Source organism: Cylas formicarius, unplaced genomic scaffold (assembly GCF_029955315.1).
Source record: "Cylas formicarius isolate icCylForm1 unplaced genomic scaffold, icCylForm1.1 PGA_scaffold_7__23_contigs__length_41026272, whole genome shotgun sequence".
Classification (NCBI taxonomy): Eukaryota; Metazoa; Arthropoda; class Insecta; order Coleoptera; family Brentidae; genus Cylas; species Cylas formicarius.
In genome coordinates, this window is record NW_026844352.1 from 38,585,048 (window position 1) to 38,606,515 (window position 21,468).

General features: G+C 34.4%; 1 protein-coding gene and 1 long non-coding RNA gene across 4 annotated transcripts; one reads left to right on the plus strand and one right to left on the minus strand.

Annotated features, from left to right (window-relative positions):
• The first annotated feature begins 514 nt into the window (after positions 1 to 514).
• Positions 515 to 15,790, plus strand: LOC132705558 (homeobox protein Nkx-2.2a-like). Of its 3 annotated transcripts, none has more exons than XM_060676210.1 (5): positions 515 to 750; positions 8,808 to 9,007; positions 11,728 to 11,972; positions 12,099 to 12,277; positions 14,239 to 15,790. In XM_060676210.1, the coding sequence occupies exons 1-5, from the start codon at positions 647 to 649 to the stop codon at positions 14,480 to 14,482; spliced, it is 972 nt and encodes a 323-aa protein (XP_060532193.1). In that variant the 5' UTR covers positions 515 to 646; the 3' UTR covers positions 14,483 to 15,790. The 3 variants fall into 3 exon arrangements, with proteins under 3 accessions (XP_060532193.1, XP_060532194.1, XP_060532192.1); XM_060676211.1 differs by having other exon boundaries at positions 515 to 744; XM_060676209.1 differs by lacking the exon at positions 515 to 750 and adding an exon at positions 5,199 to 5,562.
• Positions 15,791 to 19,475: 3,685 nt separating this feature from the next.
• LOC132705170 (uncharacterized) lies at positions 19,476 to 21,155 on the minus strand. The gene is made up of 4 exons (XR_009619351.1): positions 20,056 to 21,155; positions 19,910 to 19,985; positions 19,714 to 19,854; positions 19,476 to 19,652 (listed from the first exon to the last, which is right to left on the minus strand). It is a non-coding gene; the product is annotated as an uncharacterized LOC132705170 (long non-coding RNA).
• Between the last annotated feature and the right edge of the window lie 313 nt (positions 21,156 to 21,468).

Below are 21,468 nucleotides of genomic sequence, written 5' to 3' on the forward strand. Positions count from 1 at the left end.
AGTATCAGTTCAAATGAACCATTTTGGAAATATTTTTTTTTGTAGGAAACATTCTGAGTTTTATCAACTGGATATTGCTATGTCCAGACAGTTTTTAGGTTATTTCCTTTCGGGATATTTGTAAACATTTCATATCAGAAGCTCTTTATACTTGTTAGTCAAGTCGAGGTGCGATCGATACAATAATCAAGATAGTTCAGAAACTATTAAATATAGGTATAGGTAAACTCCGGAAGGAGTTTAAAGGTGGTTTAATCTGATTGGATATTGTGGCTTTGAGTTGTTCCGCTCTATACCGAAGTGCGGTAATAAAATGAAATGGTTGTAAGCGTTATACAATATATTTCGGTAAACCAAAATCAAAATCAGCGTCGATTATCGGGCTCAACGCAGGCACCTGTCAATATAATTTCTATCTATAATTTGTATTTGTTACACTAATATTATCATATCTTATCAATTTCGTATAAATGTGTGCGAGCGAAAGATCACCTGGCACAGATTGGAAGGTTCGCTAACGCGAGGACGTGTACGACTTCTAACTCTCTGTCAGCTGCAAGAATTTTGCGCTTCGGTTTAGTCAAATTAGCGGTATTGTCGGTCAAACTTTTGAAAATTAACTGGATACCATTGCTTGGTTTCCGAAATGGCTACTGGACACGGTTACGATCAGGACTGTCCGCCGTATGACGTGACATGGCATATTATACCGCCAGACTATGTCCACTTGGAAGACGAATACAGGTATTCGTAAGTATTATCATTTTACAGTCGGTGCGCCATGTTTAGTATTCAAATCTAAATGTATTTTGTTTGGTTGCGGTTGGTAGCTGTTAAGCTGCGTTTCCACTGGATGAACTTTTAATATGGCTGTCGCGTTTATGTTTCTGTAATAGCAGAATGTAACTGTAACTACTATCGATAAACCCTAACAACGCACAAATGAAATTTTCATTTTTTTTATTTTCAAACATGTCACTCCTATTTTCATCCAAAAAGTAAGCAGGGAAAACAATATATAGCATTTTTTACTATATCCACACATCCATTCTTTTTTGAGGAAATTTCCGTGTATAACTTTTTTCTCTACTTACATCAGTTCTGAATGGTAATTTTTCATTTCATCATTCATCGTATGGATATTTAAAAAATCTCTCCACATTCATTAAATTAAAGACTACCTCATAGTTCACAGTTAATATACCCTATTATTATTGTTTTTAAGTTCAACACGCTGCCCCGCGGGGGTGGAGGTGTGGTGCGCGGGTATTTGACAGAGCGCTGAGAGCACGTTTGTGCGGCCTAGCTGAAAAACCACTCGGCCACATCGACAGTGCGATTATGGATTGGTTATTCCACTGGTCGATTTTACCTACGCGTTCGGCCGCATTTTCATTGCAGTTTATATTTTGAATTTTATTGTTGACAATTTAATTATGATTTTTTTCTGTAAGTTTTTTATTTTTTGGGAGGTCTGCAGCGTTGCAGCGTATATGCACCACCTACTCCTGTCGCACACCAATTACCTGGTTTCATTTTTAGATTCTATGAAAAATGAACTTTGAAATAAAACTTTCGCATTTTTTTGGGCAATTTCGGCAATTGAATAAACGTGTTATTCAAGTTTTCAAGTTATTCAAATCAAGAACATAAAAAAGTGCCATCTATAATTATTATTTCTAAATTTAGTTGTTTCTCGGTTGCTGTACAAACAAGTAGAAACGCTGAAATTTCCTTTTCCATATTTTTGATAAATAAATAGATACTTATTTCCTAAATTTCATTTCACAATTTTAAAAAGAGACATTTCAAATGTATTAGAATCGCGTTTTGGAACTTTCCATTTGCGTTTTGTGAAAGAATTTGCTATACCCATTTCGCTTTTTTCCTTTTTCTCACCTCGCCTACACTAAACTATTTACTATACAGTGTAATATTTACTGCACGGCAAATAAACCGTGTAAAGTTCGGGACACCTGAAGGGCTCCCAAGTTTCAGGTAACAATAAATGAATTGACTGACCAGACAGTTTGCCGCCTAAAAACATCAATGGGACTTTCCGATGTGGCCAAACCGGAAATATAAAATATATTTTGTATTTTGGGTTTTGGATTTAAATTTAAGTGGAGGGGATTTAAATATTTTGCTACAATATAATTAAATAAGAAAAGAAAATTGAAGGGCACATACAAAAATATGAAAAAAAAAAAATCATACAAACATGAGATGTATAGGTTTGCATAATATTTTTCTGTGTACCAAAACTCATCTCAATATCTCAACACGTTTTCGGAAAATTTCAAATAACGTATGTTTATATGAACTTTTATTCATAGTTCTAGATGTGTCCTTTAAATCTCTTAAGAACAAGGCTCTGTATATGGTTCGCTAAAGGTCACGTTAGTACGTGTAAAAATGTTTTCTAAAATAAACTTGCATGGCGCTGGACGGTTTAAAGGAAAAAAAAATTATGTCACTGGTTTGAGAAAAAATAGTGGCATTTTTTGAAAATTATATAACTGCTTATAAAGTGGCTGTTAAAACAAAGCATTTTGATAGTTCTAGACAGGATTCCAAAAGATAAATTGTTTCACTGGTTTATGGATTGGTAATTTCTAAAAAACTGTAGATACAGTTTCACTTCTAAAAGTTCTCAATTGTGATTATTGTGAAAATTTCGGCATTTAAATTAGGGATTTCATACGTTAGCGAATTTAATCATTCGTTTATTAAGCACAGACTTATTATTTATTGTTAGTAAACGAGCGACTGGACGAAGTTTTTGAAGGTGCTGCATACTTTCCAAAACCATTAGTTTTTGTGATGTGGAAACAGAATTAGAACCCTACTCTGCTTGATTTTAATATTTAGTCCTCACACAGCAGGGAATATTTCACGATATGCTATATACCTCAACACAAGATGGCTACGGGGACTAATGCCATCGTTAATCTTAAGGAACGAGGGGGAATTCCAAAGTGCTTATAATAAGTGGCAATAAAATACAAGGTACACAATGGTATTTAATTGTTATATTCATTGATTAAAGAGTAGCCTTTGGGAGTACCTAGTGTGTATAATGTTAAAGTGGAGAATTTTCAGAAGAGAATAGAATATAATTTTGGAAGGTTATATGCGTACAATGTTAGCTTGATTCGTGTTAAATATACTTTGACATTTTACCATGAATCGACTGATTAATCGGCAAAGTGTAGTTATTTTACGAAGGTACTATCGGTTAGAGCATGTGCTCTTCGAGAAGATATTAGTCAATATGGACGACCTCGATCGCTATCAAGCGCACGATTGCCAAGTTTGAACGGGATTACACTTTACTGGATAGCAAGCCACCGACAAAACGAAGAACTGCAAGGAGTGCTGAAAATATCGCTGCCCTAAGGGAATGCGTGAACGCAAATGCAATACTCAGCAACTGGGATTTACGTCAAGGTGAAGTATTTTCAAAAAAGGTTTGGACCTACATCTATATAAGATGTTCCTAACTCAAGAGCTGAAGCCTCCCGACCATGGTTTGCATAGAACGATTAGGGATTGGGCATTTTTGGATAAAATGTTGATTTTGATAAACAAACAATCTTTTCAGATGAGGACCATTTTTGATTTAATGGCTTTGTGAATAATCAAAATTGCCGTTTTTTTCGTGAGAACAATCCCCAGCAACTGCTGGAAAGGCCATTACATCCGGTGTGGTTTGTGGTTTGCTTTTTGAGGATGTAGATGGGTATCTGGAATAGTGAATGCAAAGATGATAAGGCTCTTTGGCCTGCAATAGTTGCTGGAGAGGTGGAAGAGAAATGGTCGCAATAGTACGGTGCCACATCGCACACTGGCCGCCAGATCTTGTGACCTTACTCCTTTGGACATTTTTCTGTGGAGTATAGGGTCTTTGGTATATACTAACAATCTTCAAAGCAGCGGCGACGTAAAAACTAACATCGAACGAGTTATTCACAAAACTTTTTGAAAAAGTCACGTCTGCCGCCAAAACGTAATGTTATGATAGCTACAAAATACAAAAAAAAATCAAAGAAATATATTAGTTTTGGTTAGTTTGTTAGTTATTTTTATTTTATAGCACTTTGAAATTACACCATTTTTATTGGTAGACCCTTTAAGTTGTTTGGCTACAGAAAATTTTGATTTGTTAACTTCCGCATACCTACTTCTCCACAATGGATTTTTGTTATTCGGGTCATCGAGTCCATGGAAAACAATCCTTAACCAACGAATGAATTTTTCTCTTTCCAACTTAAATATGTTACAAGCGATTATGATAAAACCAGTTTATTGTGAAAAATGACTATACCTAACATTTCATATAGCTACTAGAGATACAAAGACCTTTCCTGTGGCGGATAATACAGCAACTTATGAAGCAAATACAAATTTTGTTTTGAGAAGAGAACCAAAGACGCTGGCGATATTACTACGACAGATTTTTTTGAAAATATACCTGGATCTCGTTAACTAATCTGGAAAAACGACTTGACTTTTTTTCATAGTTGTTTCAAAAATTGTAAATTGAAATTGTAAAAAGTCGAATTTACTCACCCTGTACAAGAAAAATAGGGCGATCTGTTAAAATATCGACTATTTCCATATTTCGCGATGTTAATTTGATCAGGATAACTCTGGTGGTCTAGTGTATCAAAACGTTTTTGTTTCCAAATTGGCAAATTTTAATAGGTGTATATACATATATTGCTTTCTGTAATGAGTTTTCACTTTTCAATTTTAAAATTATGACGCGTTTTCGTTTTCGCACTGACGTATTAATTTTAAAACGAAGTTGTGTATAGTGTTCTTCATCCCCGTTACGCGTGTAACCATAAACTTAGTCCCCATAACTAAGCCCGAATTTTAATTACCTACAAACACGACTTCTTTGTGTTCGATTATCTAAAAACGCGAGATTCTTTGTTCCGTCGAAAATCCCGTTTAGGCCACTTACTCGCAGGGGTGCGCCATTCGGCTCTATTTTTGAGAGCCGCCGTTCCATTGGCCTCGCCGCACCACGCCTACCTGTTCCGAGTGCCTATTGGCTGCAGTGAGAGCACTGGAAAGAGCCCTTGACATAAGGGTGGATCTCTAAGGCACTTCAGTGCCTTTCGATGACTCTCCAAGTGTTCGCGTGTCACCGCTCTTCAATTTGAATTTTTTTTTCAAAGTGGACCCGATCGCGAACACTCTTCTTCTCCAAAGACGCTTAATCTGACATTTCGCGTTTCGTATTTAACCGGGAGTTATAGAGCGAAGCGACCGCCAGTTAAACGCTTCCGAGTTATAGTTCGAGTAATCAAAAGTGGCTGAGAAAACAAAAACAGAGTCTAACGACTCTGATAACGACAAAGTGTTGCCGTTGAAAATGCCGCCGTCCTCAAACGCGGATAGCAGCCAAGCGGCTTCGAGCGTGATGACGTCTTCGACGGCCGCGGCGGCCGCGTTGCTCGCTTGGCCACCTTTGTTACTACATCCGTGGGCCCCCGCCCTGCTACCGGGGGCTTGGTGTTCCAGCGCGGCCATCAGGTCTGCCTTACCGGGGTTAGTTCATTGTACGGTTAATTCCCCACAAGCACCCAATTTTTTAAAATATTTTCAGGTCAATTTAATACCGCACTTTGTTAAAAAAAATCTGTAGTGTCAAAACGACCAATATGTTATTTCTTAATTCAAGTTTTCAGAAACAGTTGAAAGGTTTTGAAGGATTAAAATCTCTAACATTCTAAAATTCAAGGAGCAGTTTATAACATATTGTCGGAATTATACCCATTTGTAATGACGTCATTTTGTTGCCAAAAAGTGTGTTTGCTGCTAATTACAAATTACAGGTTGCTAATTGACAGTGACAGGCATTTTCACTATATAGTGTTACCTTGAGAATATTCATTATACCAATTGTATACTTTTTAAACTTTTCGAAATGACCTTCGACAAGATGATAAACCAATGCATTTAACTGACTATCTGACTAACTTTTATAATGAAACCTTTTATCACTGCTGATTGGAATGTATTAAATAAACAAATATGACGTCATTACAATTGGGCAAAATTTCGACCTTATGTAACATATGTAATTAACTAAGTAATTTCTGAAATTTCATTAGACATTCTCGCGTTACCAATAACAAACGTTTCTTAACGTTGCCACGACAACCAATGCATTTGTTCTAGAATGTTTTACTTGGACATCCAAATCAATATTTAGTCAGGTGGGTATTGTTTTGGTCGGTTAAATGGTCATCCATATATTACAATATTACACATTGTAAACCCATATTGATGTAATTTGACGTTTAACGTTGTTCAAAATCTGTTATATTTAAACACGTATTATAGTGAAAATGTCAATGATATGACTTCCCTTATAGTCGCAAACTCATTTTGTTGCATAACATTACAAAATTTGGAATGTATCGCCAGAAAATCTAACATGGTTCTACATTGCTCAGCAAGCTCCAAAAGTTTTTAAGGTAAAACATGAAAAATAATTAAATTCGGTGGGAGGGGGAGGAGGTTCATTTCTTTATCTTGGTAAGGAAAAAGGGCCCTATTTTTATCTCAAAAATAGGCCCTTTTTGTACTGTAATTGGCGTAATTAATAGAAAATCCCTAATCAGAAGAAAGGAAATTCGTGATTTATTTTCTGTTTTTTTATTCAGTCAAATATAAGGACGGTCGGCCTGGTTTTGTTATAATATGATGTTTAATTTACTGTGTCATCGGATTACAAAATTGAAATGGCAATAAGTCCAGAAATAAGACTTTTTTTTTAAATATCGGTATAGACGAAGAACACAAACAAACAAAAAAATTTATCACGCATGACGAAAATAAGGAAAACGGGTCCAAAATTAAGCGGAAGTGAGTAGTTACGAGCCGGCAGGTATATCCTAAGGACCTTATTCTAACACCTTCAATCAATGAACGGTCTGAAGTGACTCTTAGGACGCGGTGCCCTTTCAAAGCCATTCAGTAAAATGAGAATTATTGAACGTAAATCCCCAGAAAACTTGAGAAGTCACGTTTCGTAAATAAATTTAAAGGAGCCATAAACAGGTGTACTCTTAGACAATGTCATCTACTTCAGGTGTAAACTGTTGAATTCTAGAGGAGATATTTTATTGGGCATTTCGATATTTTTTAACTCTCTTTTCATAAAAAAACGGAAAATTCGTTATTTGAACTAAGAGTTCTCTTTTTAATATCAAAATATATCTGCAAAATCGTACAATATGCAACAACTTTGATAAACGTCATTTTAGTCATCAGTTTTATTTGACCGAAGAAGTGCGTACAGAAAACAACCGATCGCTCGCAAATTCGTGACTAAAGTACTGGATCGCCATAGCGGTTAACGAAGCTTGAAGTGACACTTTTGGGACGCGCGATCAGTGGATAATTGGGAATTTAGAGTAGTATTTGAGGTTTCTGTCACTGCGTTATATTTACCACGTCAGTTTCGTTTGCTACGGCTGCGAGTCACTTCAGTATTTCCGGGATATTACCACACAGGTTTGGGAGGAATCAGGCATTACCATATGGCTTGAATTTCGACGTTTTTCAATTCTAACAGTGTTTTTAGTGAATGTCAACGTGAATAGCGCTGTTTTGGAAAAATGCAGCCAAAAACTAACGGTCGTAGAAAAAGTATAGGTTGCAACATGTTTGGTAAACAAGTCACTTGTTGCATAATATACTATTGAAAAATTTGACTTTTCAGATTTCACGATTTTAACAGGGTTTGAATTCAAATTTCCAGGAATTTTTTCTGTCAATGTGACATATTGATTGAACAATGATGGACACGTCAGTTGCTGCAATTTGTCCGAAAAATACGTATGAGTAGAATTGATAGGTCCTCCTGAACCCTGGTATTTTTAGTGAAAAATGGAAATTATTTTCATTTCCTACATTATACGCAAACTTGGATTTCTACTTATCGAAGCCATTTTTTATAAATGTCAGTTAACATTTGCGAACTCTGTATAATATTTTTAATATTGATATATCACATTAATTAGGATAATCATCCTACTAAAGTTTATGTATGTTCAAACTAGTATATTACAAGTTTGATAAACCCCATTTTAGCCATTAGTTTGTTTTGGTTAGTTGGTTGGTGAGAAGTTTACCAACGTATTGCATATACTATACTAATATGACTACGATCACTAGTTTTTGGGTAAATTTTTCCAAAACGGCAGGAATACATTAACTGAGTGGTTTGGCACGTGACTGACAGAATTGACAATTGCGAAAATACTATGGCTAAAATCTACCGCTCTCTAACTCGTGACTAAAATACGGGAAACTTCCGAAGTGGCTTGCGACCGTGGTTAACGGAGCTGACGTCTTAAAGTGACAATACTAACTAAAACTAAACACCCTGTATAATGAAGAATATACAATTTAAAAACCCTCTTTAAAAACGCAGTGTTAGCGAATGAAATGTAGGTCTATGTTACTTAAAGTTCTGTCTAGTTTTGGTTATACATATGTAGATCTAGTTCTAATTATTGTAAAATATTTTTTTTATAATTTTTATTCTACGGACCATTAAAAAGGGCACAAAAATAGAGTCAAAGTTATTAACCCCAAAACCAAAACCAAAACCAAAAATTAACCTAAAACGCGAAGTTATTTGTTGCTCGTAAATTTTGAACTAGTTCTTATATCAGAATTTGTTTTTAAACTTCGGATAATTTGCGAGAAACGTATTGTCAATAAACAAAAGTATTTTAATTTTTTTTCACTTCATTTGAATAAATTTATTTTTTTTACAGATTACTAGACAGTATGAAAATGACGACGTCTTTAGGCACCCAGAGACAACCCGCCGGGTTCGCTATCAGCGATATTCTAGAGTTGGACAGGCATAACACTCAAAACCCGGAACTAGATCCAACGATGTCGGACAATTCTTTGTACACCACTACCGATTTGTCTTACATTCCCAGGCACTGGCCCCAATTACCCGATCACGGTAAGAAATGGCCGCTGAAAATAAAGCGCCAAATCGTCAAACTCCATGCTAGGAGATCTCACATCTGTCCCGAAACGATCTGCATTAGCAGCTGTTTCTCCATGTCACGCCTTCCTCTATTGATGCTTCTCCCCTTTGCCACGCTATTTATAGGTCATCCCCATGTTCCAGCCCCTTAATAAGGTTTTGAACATTGTGTAATAGTCCCTACTTCGCACCGCAACTATCCCTGTTTGTCTAATTTATGCTTTTGACGCGTTTTAACTGGTAGGTTATATTCTGTAGACCTCTCCTCTCTTTTGACTCAATAGTTATACCGGGTGTTAAAAAAATACCGTGTCAAATTTTCAGGGACGATTTCTTGTGTGATGTTAAGACAAAAATCCATAAATAAATACAAAATGAAAATTTTTTAGTTTTTTAAATTTGGAAATGATGTTAAGGCTAGTAACTAGGGGGTCAACATAACAGTAATACTAAACTACAAAATATTTTTAAACAAAAATCCTTGTGGCTTCCTATAACAATTATTATCAACGATTACAAAACCTGGGACGACCTTTTAGTTTTAAAACACAATGGGTGGGTGAAACATGTTTGTAGCTTATCGGCGGTGTCGTGAATATATATATCGAAATACTTGTACACAGATATTTATTTTTAAATATCGCTTTAGAGATATTGATCAGTTGTGTTGTCTCCGGTGACGTCTTTGACATAGTTTTTTTTAATAAACATTCGTTTCAATTACAACAAATACTATACGAGAAAAATACGCTGTTAACAATATATGCTCCCATTTTATTTTTTGAAATAAAAAAAAAAGTATTTCAGGTACCAATGCAATTAGAAAAACTGACTTGTAACGAGAAAACTTATCCATTTGTTAGTTCACATATCGGGTGATTCACATTAGTTCATATTCATAAAATGGAGAATTTTGTTCACAACTAATATATTGTTCGTCTATTTATTTATCTATATTTTATAACACGCAGCGCTGCCGAATCTATCCGAAATCAATTGCAATATTGACATTTCGAATGGAACCACCAAATACAACTTCCACTTTTACTTTATCTTCTATGGTTTTTCGAAAAAAAAAAAAAATTGCCGCTAAATTATTTTCAAATATTGTATCTGGCCTTACATAGCCTGCAACTATAATCTATCTTCTAGTTGGTATGGAGCTTAAGCTTACAAATGATCGCAGAAAATGCGCTCTTTGCAAAAGTGTATCGAAAAAGTAATGGTCGTAGAAAAAGTACAGTATGCACTCCTTTACGTGCTGTATAAAATACTTGTGTGGTAGTGGTTATAATAACATTTAATGGTTTGACACTAAAACGACCAACCTCAATCGAAGTTTAAACTAGAGTACTTTGAAAATGAACATTTCTGCCGAAAAACGATTTCTGCAACTTAATATTATAAAAAAAATTGTCGATTTGATAAAAATTGTGCATTTTACATATAATGAAAATTTAGGAGTACAATCTACATAAAATAAATAAATAAATAAATAAACGTAAAAAAATTCTCAAATGTTCGTGAACCTACTACATATCATAACCTAACAACTATTGCTGTGATAATAATAAAATTAGTCTTCTTAGTTGTTACAATTTTTTTTTAAATTATCCAGTAAGTTTTTTAAAAAAGTGAAATTCTTATACGTAAAGAATTGTATACTCTTGATGCAAAACATCCTACGGAGCCTTGTAAAACGGTTTTTGGCACGAAGCTAAATTGAAAGTAAATATTCCTTATTGATTGATAATTTTTTATTCTTCTTTTCGGATTAATTTTTCCTTTATAAACATTTTTTGATATTTCCAAACAAAAGAGCTACCGAATATGCAATATTTCTGTTTCTTAAAAAAAATAGAACCATTTCTGCGTATTACTTTATAATATTGAATGGTTTGGCACTAATAATATTACACTATTAATATTAAAAAAATGTAGATTTGTCAAAAATTACGAATTTTACATATAATGAATGTATCTTTATTAACATTTAGCAGTATAATCTACAAATCGAACGTAATTTGGTAAACAAACGCGGAAAAAAATCGTAAAAACTCGTAATTATGCTTGTGGACCTACTAAATGTTATAACCCAACAACTATTGCATTGATAATAACAAAATTAGTCTTCTTCTAATATTCATTACAATTTTCCCTATTTTTAATTATCCAGTAAGTTTTTTCAAAATGTGAATTTTTTGTACGCTTTCTATACTTAGCGTTAAAGAATTGCATTTTTTTGCATTCTTTCCCAAAAATGACTGTACTACGGAGAGATAAAGCAATTTTAGTTCATCTTTTTTTAGAGGTTCTTTAAGATATCTAAATTTATGCAGCAACCTCAAGTATTTTGAAAATTATATATTCAATAATATCGGACAATTCTAATTAATCTATTTAGGTAATTCGCTCTATCGAAATTGATGTTTCTAGTGTGTTGGAACGTTTTCTCTTCATTTTTCGAAGAAACTTCCACAGGTACTGTAATGCTTAGTCGAAATTGCTGACGTTTCGATAATAATCCTGTTGGTTTCTTCAGAGCATGACTGAAACTGCGGAAGAAAGTTTCAGTCAAGCTCTGAAGAAGCCAACAGGATGATTAGCGAAACGTCAGCAATTTCGACTAAGCAAAAACCGACGCAGGAAGAATCCAGCAGTTTTGTAAAAAGCGTTTTCTCTTCATATTTCAGGTCTCCCACCGTTACATCCGTACCATCAGCATCCACCCCCGCCTCATCATCCCCCGCAACTTAGCCCCGACAGCACCAGTCCGCCGATTTCCGACCGCTCTAGCGTCGAGCCGGGTACGTTGCCGGATTCAATGTTGTCCCAGACAAACCAGTTGGGAAGCTCGGCTTCCGTTTCGAACGAGGGCATCAGCGAACCGGAAGGTGAAGACGGCGACAACGAAGAAAGCTCCAAAGACGACGAACAGGTACAACCTTTTCGAATGTTCAATAATTTCAGCTAGTGTTTATAGTTAACAAAGGAGTTGAGAAACATTTTCTCAGATTTAATACTACGCAAATGGTACTTATTAAACCTGACTTAATTTTTGCAGCAAACGGTACCTGGACACAAGAAACGAAAACGTAGGGTGCTGTTCTCTAAAGCACAAACTTACGAATTGGAACGAAGGTTTCGTCAGCAACGTTATTTATCAGCACCAGAACGAGAACACTTAGCGTCCATCATTAGATTAACGCCCACGCAGGTGAAGATATGGTTTCAGAATCACCGGTAAGTTCTGAGACGTTTTGAGTGTTAATTATCGTATTTTATTATTTCAATGGGTCCCGTAGGAACAGGGACTGCTTTTTGCAGCATAAAAACTTGAAAAAATCAGATTGTTGCGTCTAAATTGTAATCTATAAATTGGAATCACTTCAAAATCCAAATCGATATAAGCCTTATATAGAGTTTGAGTAAACAAATGTACGATTTAAAAATGATCGCGTATAGTTACCAAATTTGGTTTTGGGCATATAGGTACATTATTAACGAGATAGAACCGGTTTGCGAAATTGGTTACATGAAAACTCTCAATTGTTTGTAATTATTCCTTATCGTCGGTGCGTGGAGCAAAATGCGATGTTTTAAATTTTATATTCATCATCACGACTAAGCGAGGCTGTCCAAACTGCGGATAATGTGACAAAATCTATCCACGTATGAACTTATTGATCAAACTAAAGCAAAAAGGACTTCTTAAAGAACATTTTACTACACCTATACACTACTCAATACAGGAACTTATGAAGCAACTATAAAAACAATTTTGAGAAGGTTCTTTAACATGCGTATGAGCGAGATTTTAAAATCTTGCTTTGAATAAGTGACCTTGCGGCATTCAACAACCGACAAGGCCGCTGATAAATCGTCAATTAGTTGAGTGCTTTGAAATCGCTGTTTAGAAAGAAAAGTGCACGTTGGTGGGTGAAATGCCCGAGAAATCATTTTTTTCCATGTGAACAACTCTGCCGAACAGACTTCCGGGTTTCATCTGGGCATAGATTAGTAAACGCGTGGTTAACAAACTTTAATGATTCGTCCTTACAGGCTTACAGTACGTTAGCTCGTTTGACCTTGAAAATGATATAATCGGTTATCAAATTTTAGACACCCTATGATGCGATGAATCAATTTTCAATGGAGAATTTGAAAGTATTTCTCTCTTGTTTTAGTTTATTCTAAAGCGTTTATCACCGATACAAACAGTAACAATTAAAAAAATCAAGATATCTGAGGAACAGTTGAAAATAGATGGGACGCCTAATAAAAAACTGAGAAACAGTTGGAAATAAATAGGAAACCTAAACTCATCACAAAATTTCCTCAGAAATCCAAAAATAAATTAATATATATTTACAATAATGACATTGATGGCGACTTGCGGTGTCATCGGAACTGGTTTGACTTTTAAAATATTTTAAAAATGAAAGGAAATCTGAAATGACCCTAGGTCCCAGAATTTCCAACTTCTAACGAACCGCTACGGCGAAAAACCCTGTATATCATTATGTCATTTTATTTTTTTATAGATAGATTGTGATATTTGGCAACATGATTGTTGCTTCAATTTCATTAATATTCGCAATATAATCTAATTCTAATTTCTTTTTATTTTATTGGTGTCATATTTATGCACTTAATTGGGCAAGTGTATTTTTGCACAATAATATGTCAATAAAGTATCCTCAACTTTTTGTTGATATCTGTGCTATTTTATTATTGCTTATTCATTTTTTTAAATACATACAGCAAAGCAAAGCAAATTTTCTTGTTAAGAGTAATATGTTGGAATGGAATTATTTATGCATTTATTAAGTGTATTACACGGATTCTGTCGGTCTCTATTTGGGTTCAATAGGTCTTGGAATATCGTCCATTTGCTGAAATTACTCGAGAAGTGGCTCGCGACAATGGTTAACGAAGTGGATGTCTTAAACCAACCCTTTCCTTGCGCCTGAACAGTGCATGGTTTAAAATTACTGACAGTATTGGTAAAATCGATCATGTGAAAGTACCTTAAGAGACCGCCTCACTTTAGGTGACTTGTTACTCTACTAATGCAATATTATTTAAAATGTAATAAAATTGAATCCCTTAAAAATACGCACGGCTGTCGATTATTATCATTCGGTTTTCGTTGTAACAATGATTTGCGAGCAATTGACTTAGTACGCATTTCCTTGTTGCAGATATAAAACCAAAAGGGCGCAACACGAAAAAGGGATGCACGATCAACAAAACAACAACCCCCTTCCGTCCCCGCGAAGGGTGGCCGTTCCGGTATTGGTAAGGGACGGCAAACCTTGTATGGGAGGCGCTTCGAAACCTCAAGACGGTGTGCAGGTACCGCCGGGTCATATGGGACCACTTCTAGGCTCCCACCCACCTCCGCACTCGATTCTCTTTAGTCAACCGCGGGTGTGGTGGTCGTAAATGTCGAAAAAATGTTTTTTAATTAGCGGTTCTCTTTTAAACGAATTGTTGTCGGTTAAGTCGTTGTTGTTATTTGGTTGCCATAAAAAGACGCTGTTCATCTTGTAACTGTGTGGCTGAATGTCTATTCCGAGGTGGGCTTTGTTCATAATTAATCGCGACCTGGAAATATATATTTCTGCTTATATTGATTTATTTTGTTTTCTCTAATTGATTTTCTTATTTGCAACACCGGCTATACTCGATAATATTTGCCTACAGCTCAATATTGATCGAAGCTCTCTGGATACCGGATAAAAAAAACCTCTTTCCGTATCAAGGAAAACGTAGAATAATATGTCGAATATTCCAATTTTTCTCCATATTTGTAGTGATCACTCATTTGGTATCACGTAATATTCGTAATCGTCATCGAAAAATTGTTGCTATGGTCTTGTTTTTAATTGCTTCAAGCGCGGTTTATCGAAATTTCTATTTAAAAATTCTAACGATAAGATTAATATTTTGATTTGGAAAAATCAAAATTGGGCATCTCTTTTATTTGCTCGGGACAAATATCGACGTCAACATGCGTCATTTTAAATGAGATAATCAAATTGTTTTCAATGTTTTTGTTTTTTCCCGTCTTGCACTGGAAAAACGAGGAAATTAAATAATATTGGTAGACTAATCACATTTTTAGGCAAATGGCGTCATCGACGGAACGTTAATATTTTTTCTACAATTCTTTTTTTTTAATTGTGGCAATGAATTTTCTTCGTAGAGGAAGCACGTAGATTAAAAAAAAATCAGTACGTTTTAAGTACTTTGAAGATTTTTGATAAGCCAAAGCTGTACCCGACATAACACGATTGACGTCATGCGCTGATAGCCACGTGCCTAAAAATTCTAGCCCGTTGTTCGGCGACAAGAATGTTTTCGCATTCGTCTTGTTTCTAGTCATAATGTAATTTTTCGCAAATCTGTACTTCTGCGGTTCTCTATAGGTTGTATGTGTAAATACTTTTTAAATGTAAAAAATGTACATGTATAGTGTAAATAGAGATTTATTAACAGGGTACTTAATTTAATTCTTTTTCGTTTTATTTGCGGTATTTGTTGTACATTTACGTTTTTCAAAAAGATACAATCCAAAAATGTCGCCTTCGTTTTTCGACCCTTGAAGATCGTTTCCTTTCCATAGATGTACCTAGTAAGTTTTCGTGTTCATTAGATCCAGGACTCTTTATAAAGTAAAATGTTATCGAACTTTTATGTTTGCGTAGCATTATGTTTATTATTTATTGGTGGTGCATAATAAATTTATGTAGCTAGTGAAACCTGGTTTTATTATTTATTGCTAATGCAGCTCCATATCCCGGCTAGTTAGATGCGAGTTGGTTTATCAAAAATTATTATACGCTGCGCAACAAGCTAGTGAAATATTTATTTTCAGTCCTTGTTAATGAGGTGAGTTTTATTTGTTTCAAGTTCATTGAATTGTGAGTGGCTCAAGTTTCATAACATCTAAATTTTAAACAGCCCATTAAAAATAATAAAATATGTAACAATTTTGATGAAGATTTAAGAAATTTATCAATTTGTTGCCTACTACACTTTTTATAGTACCGTTAGTTTTGTTCGTCACGTCACATGTCACTGAGTGACAATCAGAACTCACAAACGTCAAAATGCCATGGCTAAAATCTACCGAAAACCCGATCACCCCCAAACCCGTGACCAAAGTACCGGAAACGTCCACAGTGGGTCGCCACAGTAGTTAAAGTGACATTTTGCGCACGTTCCATCAGTGCACAATTAGGTATTCAAGAGTAGGGAAAGGAAAAAAGTGTGAATGTGTGAAAAAGTTTTGACAAAAAGAGGGGTTCAAATATAGTGTAGACAGAGAATTTCGGTTTCTTCTAGAACTTAAGTCGCCGATTGCTTTCAGGGTCGGCTGTTATAAATAATTGGTTAAATATTCTAGTAATCAAGTTGTGATGTATATCTGGTCGATAAGACAATGCTTGTAGATGTTTTATCACACACAAAGTGATGATGTAAATTTCTTGAATCCTTTTTGGAATTTAGTATCCGACGGATTACAGGTAACGATTTTTTCTTTGCAAATTATAAAGAGAAAAGCGTCGAAAGGCGTAGAAGTAAATACAAATGTGGATTTCTTGTAATACTAAATATCCGATACGGGATGTTGTATAGAAAATTGAAGAGCAAATTCTATATATCTAAAAATTTGAAAAAAAGTTTCTAGAAAAATGAGTTCTTATGATTTATATTATTATTGACACGCGTTGAGATATTGATATGGGTTTTGGTGCACCCAATTATTTTAACCAAAGGTCGCGTTAACATTTGCAGAAACCACGACATCCTGACGGACTTTTTTAATAAATTTTTAAAAATATGTCGCACAGCATAACAGCTATAAAATACAACTACGTGATATTTATTTCAGTTTTTTAAAATAAAAAGATATTGCAGAAAGACGAAAACGTGTGTTTCGAAGATAAATTATATCGATCGAAATAAACGGATTGAAACATTCCGCAGCGAGCGCTTTTAATTGCGGTGTTGGTTTCGGTTTGACACAGCCATTACCGGCTTTTATCCTGCGGTACGGTGTTTTCCTGCTCGGCTACGCTTTTCCTGCCGCGGGATCGATGGTCACGCCCATCCGTTTTCCATCAATTGCATCAATTGTGTGTGTGTATTATTCGTTTAGACGGTACACACGATTCGGTGTAGTCGCGTGCTAAAACCAGTAAATCAGTTTTCGTTTCAAAGGACGTAGTGAAATTGTTTTTGTACGTTGTGTCCGCTACTTGGTTCCTCTAAATATAGAAAAATAAAGATGAACCGAACAATTTTCGAAAGAATATCAATGACACTGTTATCTTACGGTTTACGATAAAGGAGTTCTTAAAAATATATCAAAGTTTACAATTATTTTGAACGATTTCCAAAATTCTCCAAGTTCTTCCAAGTTTCTTCAATAATTTTAAGAAAAGCGTGTTTTCTGACGAAATTTGTTGTTTTACTTTTTTTTTAATCTACTAGTTTTCAATTTCGATTTTTCTTTTTTAATTTTTCATTAAAGAATTATAACGCTTAAACTAAGCAAAAATGTAAAAGGAAACAAAATAAAAGCTAAAACATATATTTCTTATTAAAAAAAAAATGGTACTGATTTCTAAAATACAAAAATTTTTGCATGAAACGAAGAACGTGCAACGTGAAAATGTGCGTTTTGTGATAAAATTCCTTTAAGAAAACGCGATGTTTTTTTAGAAATTTTGGAATACTTTACGGTTTCTCGGCTTTCTCTCCTGTTTTACATGAATGTTAATTTTGAAAGACAATTAATAACTACTTCAACGAACCCGACTATCCTTTTCAAAATAATTAACTAATCCATCGATGATGAATTGACGCGGATTACCCACTAACGAAAATAAATAAGCGACAAGTGACTGGAACAATACAAATCAACGTGCACGTCGACATTTCTAAATAAAAAAATCGCGCGCCATCTTGGATCTAAATGGCGAAACGTGTTTTATCAAGATTTAAAAAAAAAACGATGAAATGAAGAATCAATAAAAGTGATTAGTTATATTGTGTATAGAACAGGTAATTGATAAAGAAAGCAAATAACGATAACACACATTAATATTATGCTACATCACAAAACTTTTAATGTATTATCTGATTTATCGATACCTTCGAAACTTTTGTGTGATAGCATGTATTCCGACGCCACGGGTTTCGTTCATTTTACGTCGCTTTTTAAAAAAACTAACTAGTTACGTGACAATGCTACAGAACAATTAAAACAATTGAAAAACCAAAAATCCGGAATTCGTTTGTCGGTTTAACGTTTGAACAACTCATACAAAGAAATGGCTTCAGGACTCGAAATTTTACATATGTTTATTAGGAGCAACCAATACGCTACGAAACTGAAGTCACACAATTGATTTCGGTCAAATTTTGATTTACAAAATACTTGAGAACGCTAAGAGGCTTTTCGTTTCATGATTTGGACAACCAAATGACGATGTCAGCTTGACTTGACCAGCCCGATTTGACCTCTATTATCCAGTTCCGCGTAACAGAATCTCAGCAATAAAACAAATCCGTGACGGTGGATTAAGTGAAGAGTATAATATACTTGAATATCGAGTACTTAATAGAAAAAATACTCCACGTAAGAGGGCTCCCATCAACATTATTGGGATATATAGAGATGCACTTGATGTGGCACTAGTCCTTGGTGCATCCGTAGTCGTTGAAATTATTTATTGCCACTTACCGCTATTGACTCTGATTAACTTAGATTTGTATTAATACAGTAGCACCCTGGTGTTGGGATCCTCATATCTGATAAACTTATCGAATTTTATTGCTTTTTTCGGGACAGCAATAACATCAATTCGTGAAATGCGACTATCCGATTTGGTTATAATTATTGTTTTTATCGGGTTCGCCAACTGAATTTAAATTTATTATCCCCGTAAAGAATTTTAGGCCCTTAGATACAATATTTGTCTGAAAAGCGTGCTTAACTTTATTTTGCAAATTTTTCAAATTTAGTATTTTTTTTATTTTATACCGAAGGAGAAAGAATTATTTGTGATTCTTTTAAAAGAAATCTAACAAAAAAAATGCTTTTTTAAATATATATTATTAGAAAGAAGTGTCTTATATAAAAGTTTGAGAAAAATTTAATTCCTTGTTTAAAGTAGCGGGTAGTTTGTTATGTAATTGTGTGGGTGAAAAACAAACAAACGAAAAAACAAAAATAAAATATTACGGAAGAATAACTATCATAAAAAACACTCTCGGTATTTATTTTTTTTTTAGAATGTGTGGAGGACCCTTATCATTCTTCTTTACTAAATTTAAAGAAAAACTTATTGATGGAAACGTTTTTGTCTCTTGCAATTTTTTCATAAAACTTATTTTAGAAAAATCATTTAGTCGGGTGCTGTCAAATAGTTGTATTTTGTACCAATATTTATCAATAATCCTCTAAACAATTGCATTTTAAAAATCACCTAAATTAGTCGTATTTTGTATTTAAATTAACTGAACAATGTCAAATAAAGTAATGGGACAAGAAGCGCCTTAAAAAGTGCCTAGTGCCTTAAAAGTGACTAGTTCTAAAAGCCTGAGAATAAATAGTAAACTTAAAATAAAATAAATAAATAATCACTTAAGAACTATCTTACAATTGTCAAATGAGGAGTGCACGGTGCATGGCGATATCAATCGAAATAGTATCAGAATAATTAGTAAAAAATTCGTCATCTTCTGGCTGTAGATATATCTTGAATCTTCATTAATTCTCAAGAGTGTTTTTTGTTCTGGTTCTAGAAACAATAAATCACATTGAATTTAGCTAAATATCTGATGTTTTTTACCTACTAAAGCATCATTGGATTCCGCTGCTGCAATGATGTTACAAGTTTAGCGTAGAGTTTTTTCTTGCTTAGTTTTCATTCTATAAAATGTGCCATTAGATTGCATTAAAGAAATGGAAAAATAAAACAGGGAAGCACGTCTATACTTACCCTAAAACCTTTGCTCCATTTATTCATAATCCGCGGAAATAATATTAGGCTACCACTATCTGTCCTTTCAACTCGACTTGGTCCACGGTCGTCAAATGATGAATGGACTGTGCAACGTCATGTCCAGGCCATTTAGCCCCAACTCGTCCTTATCGACGAGATAGGATTGAATTCGTACGTCCAGGATAAAACGCGTGAGGCCACCATGGGATATATTTATGATTCCCGCTCGTTTTAAGCGAGCAAAGGCCTATATTTCAAACGCCGCATGTGTTTAGTGGAATGAGAATATGTTTTCCGATATACGTTTAGGGTGAGGGTGGTCGGACCGTTGACATTTACACGTGTTGGATCAGACGATGAGTGCGATAATATGGCCCAATAAGTGTAGGCAAACGAGAACATCAAATTTGATAAAAAAAAAATCGAACTGAAAAAGTGGAAGCAAACGTAAATGTCTGTCTTCCGAATTCACTATACTTGGTTGAAAGTGATGCATTTTAGACAGAAAGAAGGGTGACTATTGGAAAAGTTAAAATAAATAGGAAGAATTTAACATAGGTGTGTTACAAACTTAATAAAAGTTGCAGATTTTTGTGCCATTTAAGAGAAACCAATATTCGTTTACTTTCAACGCCCTGTAGCATCTAATCCAAATTCTGTTGCATATTCGGATAACGCTAGAATTAAATAATGGGGCTATGGTAATTTTTTTGCAATTGTGAAAACTTAGAAAAATTTAAAAATAGGTTGTTCAAAAAAATATACTTTTACTCTTTCGTTGACTCACCCTGTACAGTTACATTTAACACCACACTAGTGTTAATTGGCTAGAATACCATACTGATGCTGATAATTATGACTCCGCTTCTTAAATTTTTATTAGCTTAGTAAAGGCGATTGACAGTGTCAACTTTGAACATTTCTTGCCAAGTTTTCAAGGAATTGGTAAATAAGTTAATTACTAAAAATTAATAATTATACGTATTTTAATATTAACAAGATATTTTATATTGGTAAACATTTTTGAAAGTACCCTCTCACGCTAATCACACTGATAGATTGAAAAAGACTTCAACAAAGTTTCCTCGAGAAGTAAATTTTACAAGCCCACAAGAAAAGGAAAAATTGGAAATGGTTAAACATTGTGATCGATAAAAGTAATACGTCATAGATTCTTAGAACTACACAAACAAACTGAAACAAAAGAACAAACAAAATAATTTTTTCAATGCATTCTGTAAATTTGAAATATTGGAACAATTTACTCAAAAGACGCTGCAGGCACGTAGATAATTATGCACACGTATCTTAGATAACAAAATTGAAAATAAGTTATCGATATATTAAATCTGCAGTACATCCATTTTATTTGCAGATAAATCAATTACAGCTTATGATAATCAATTTTGA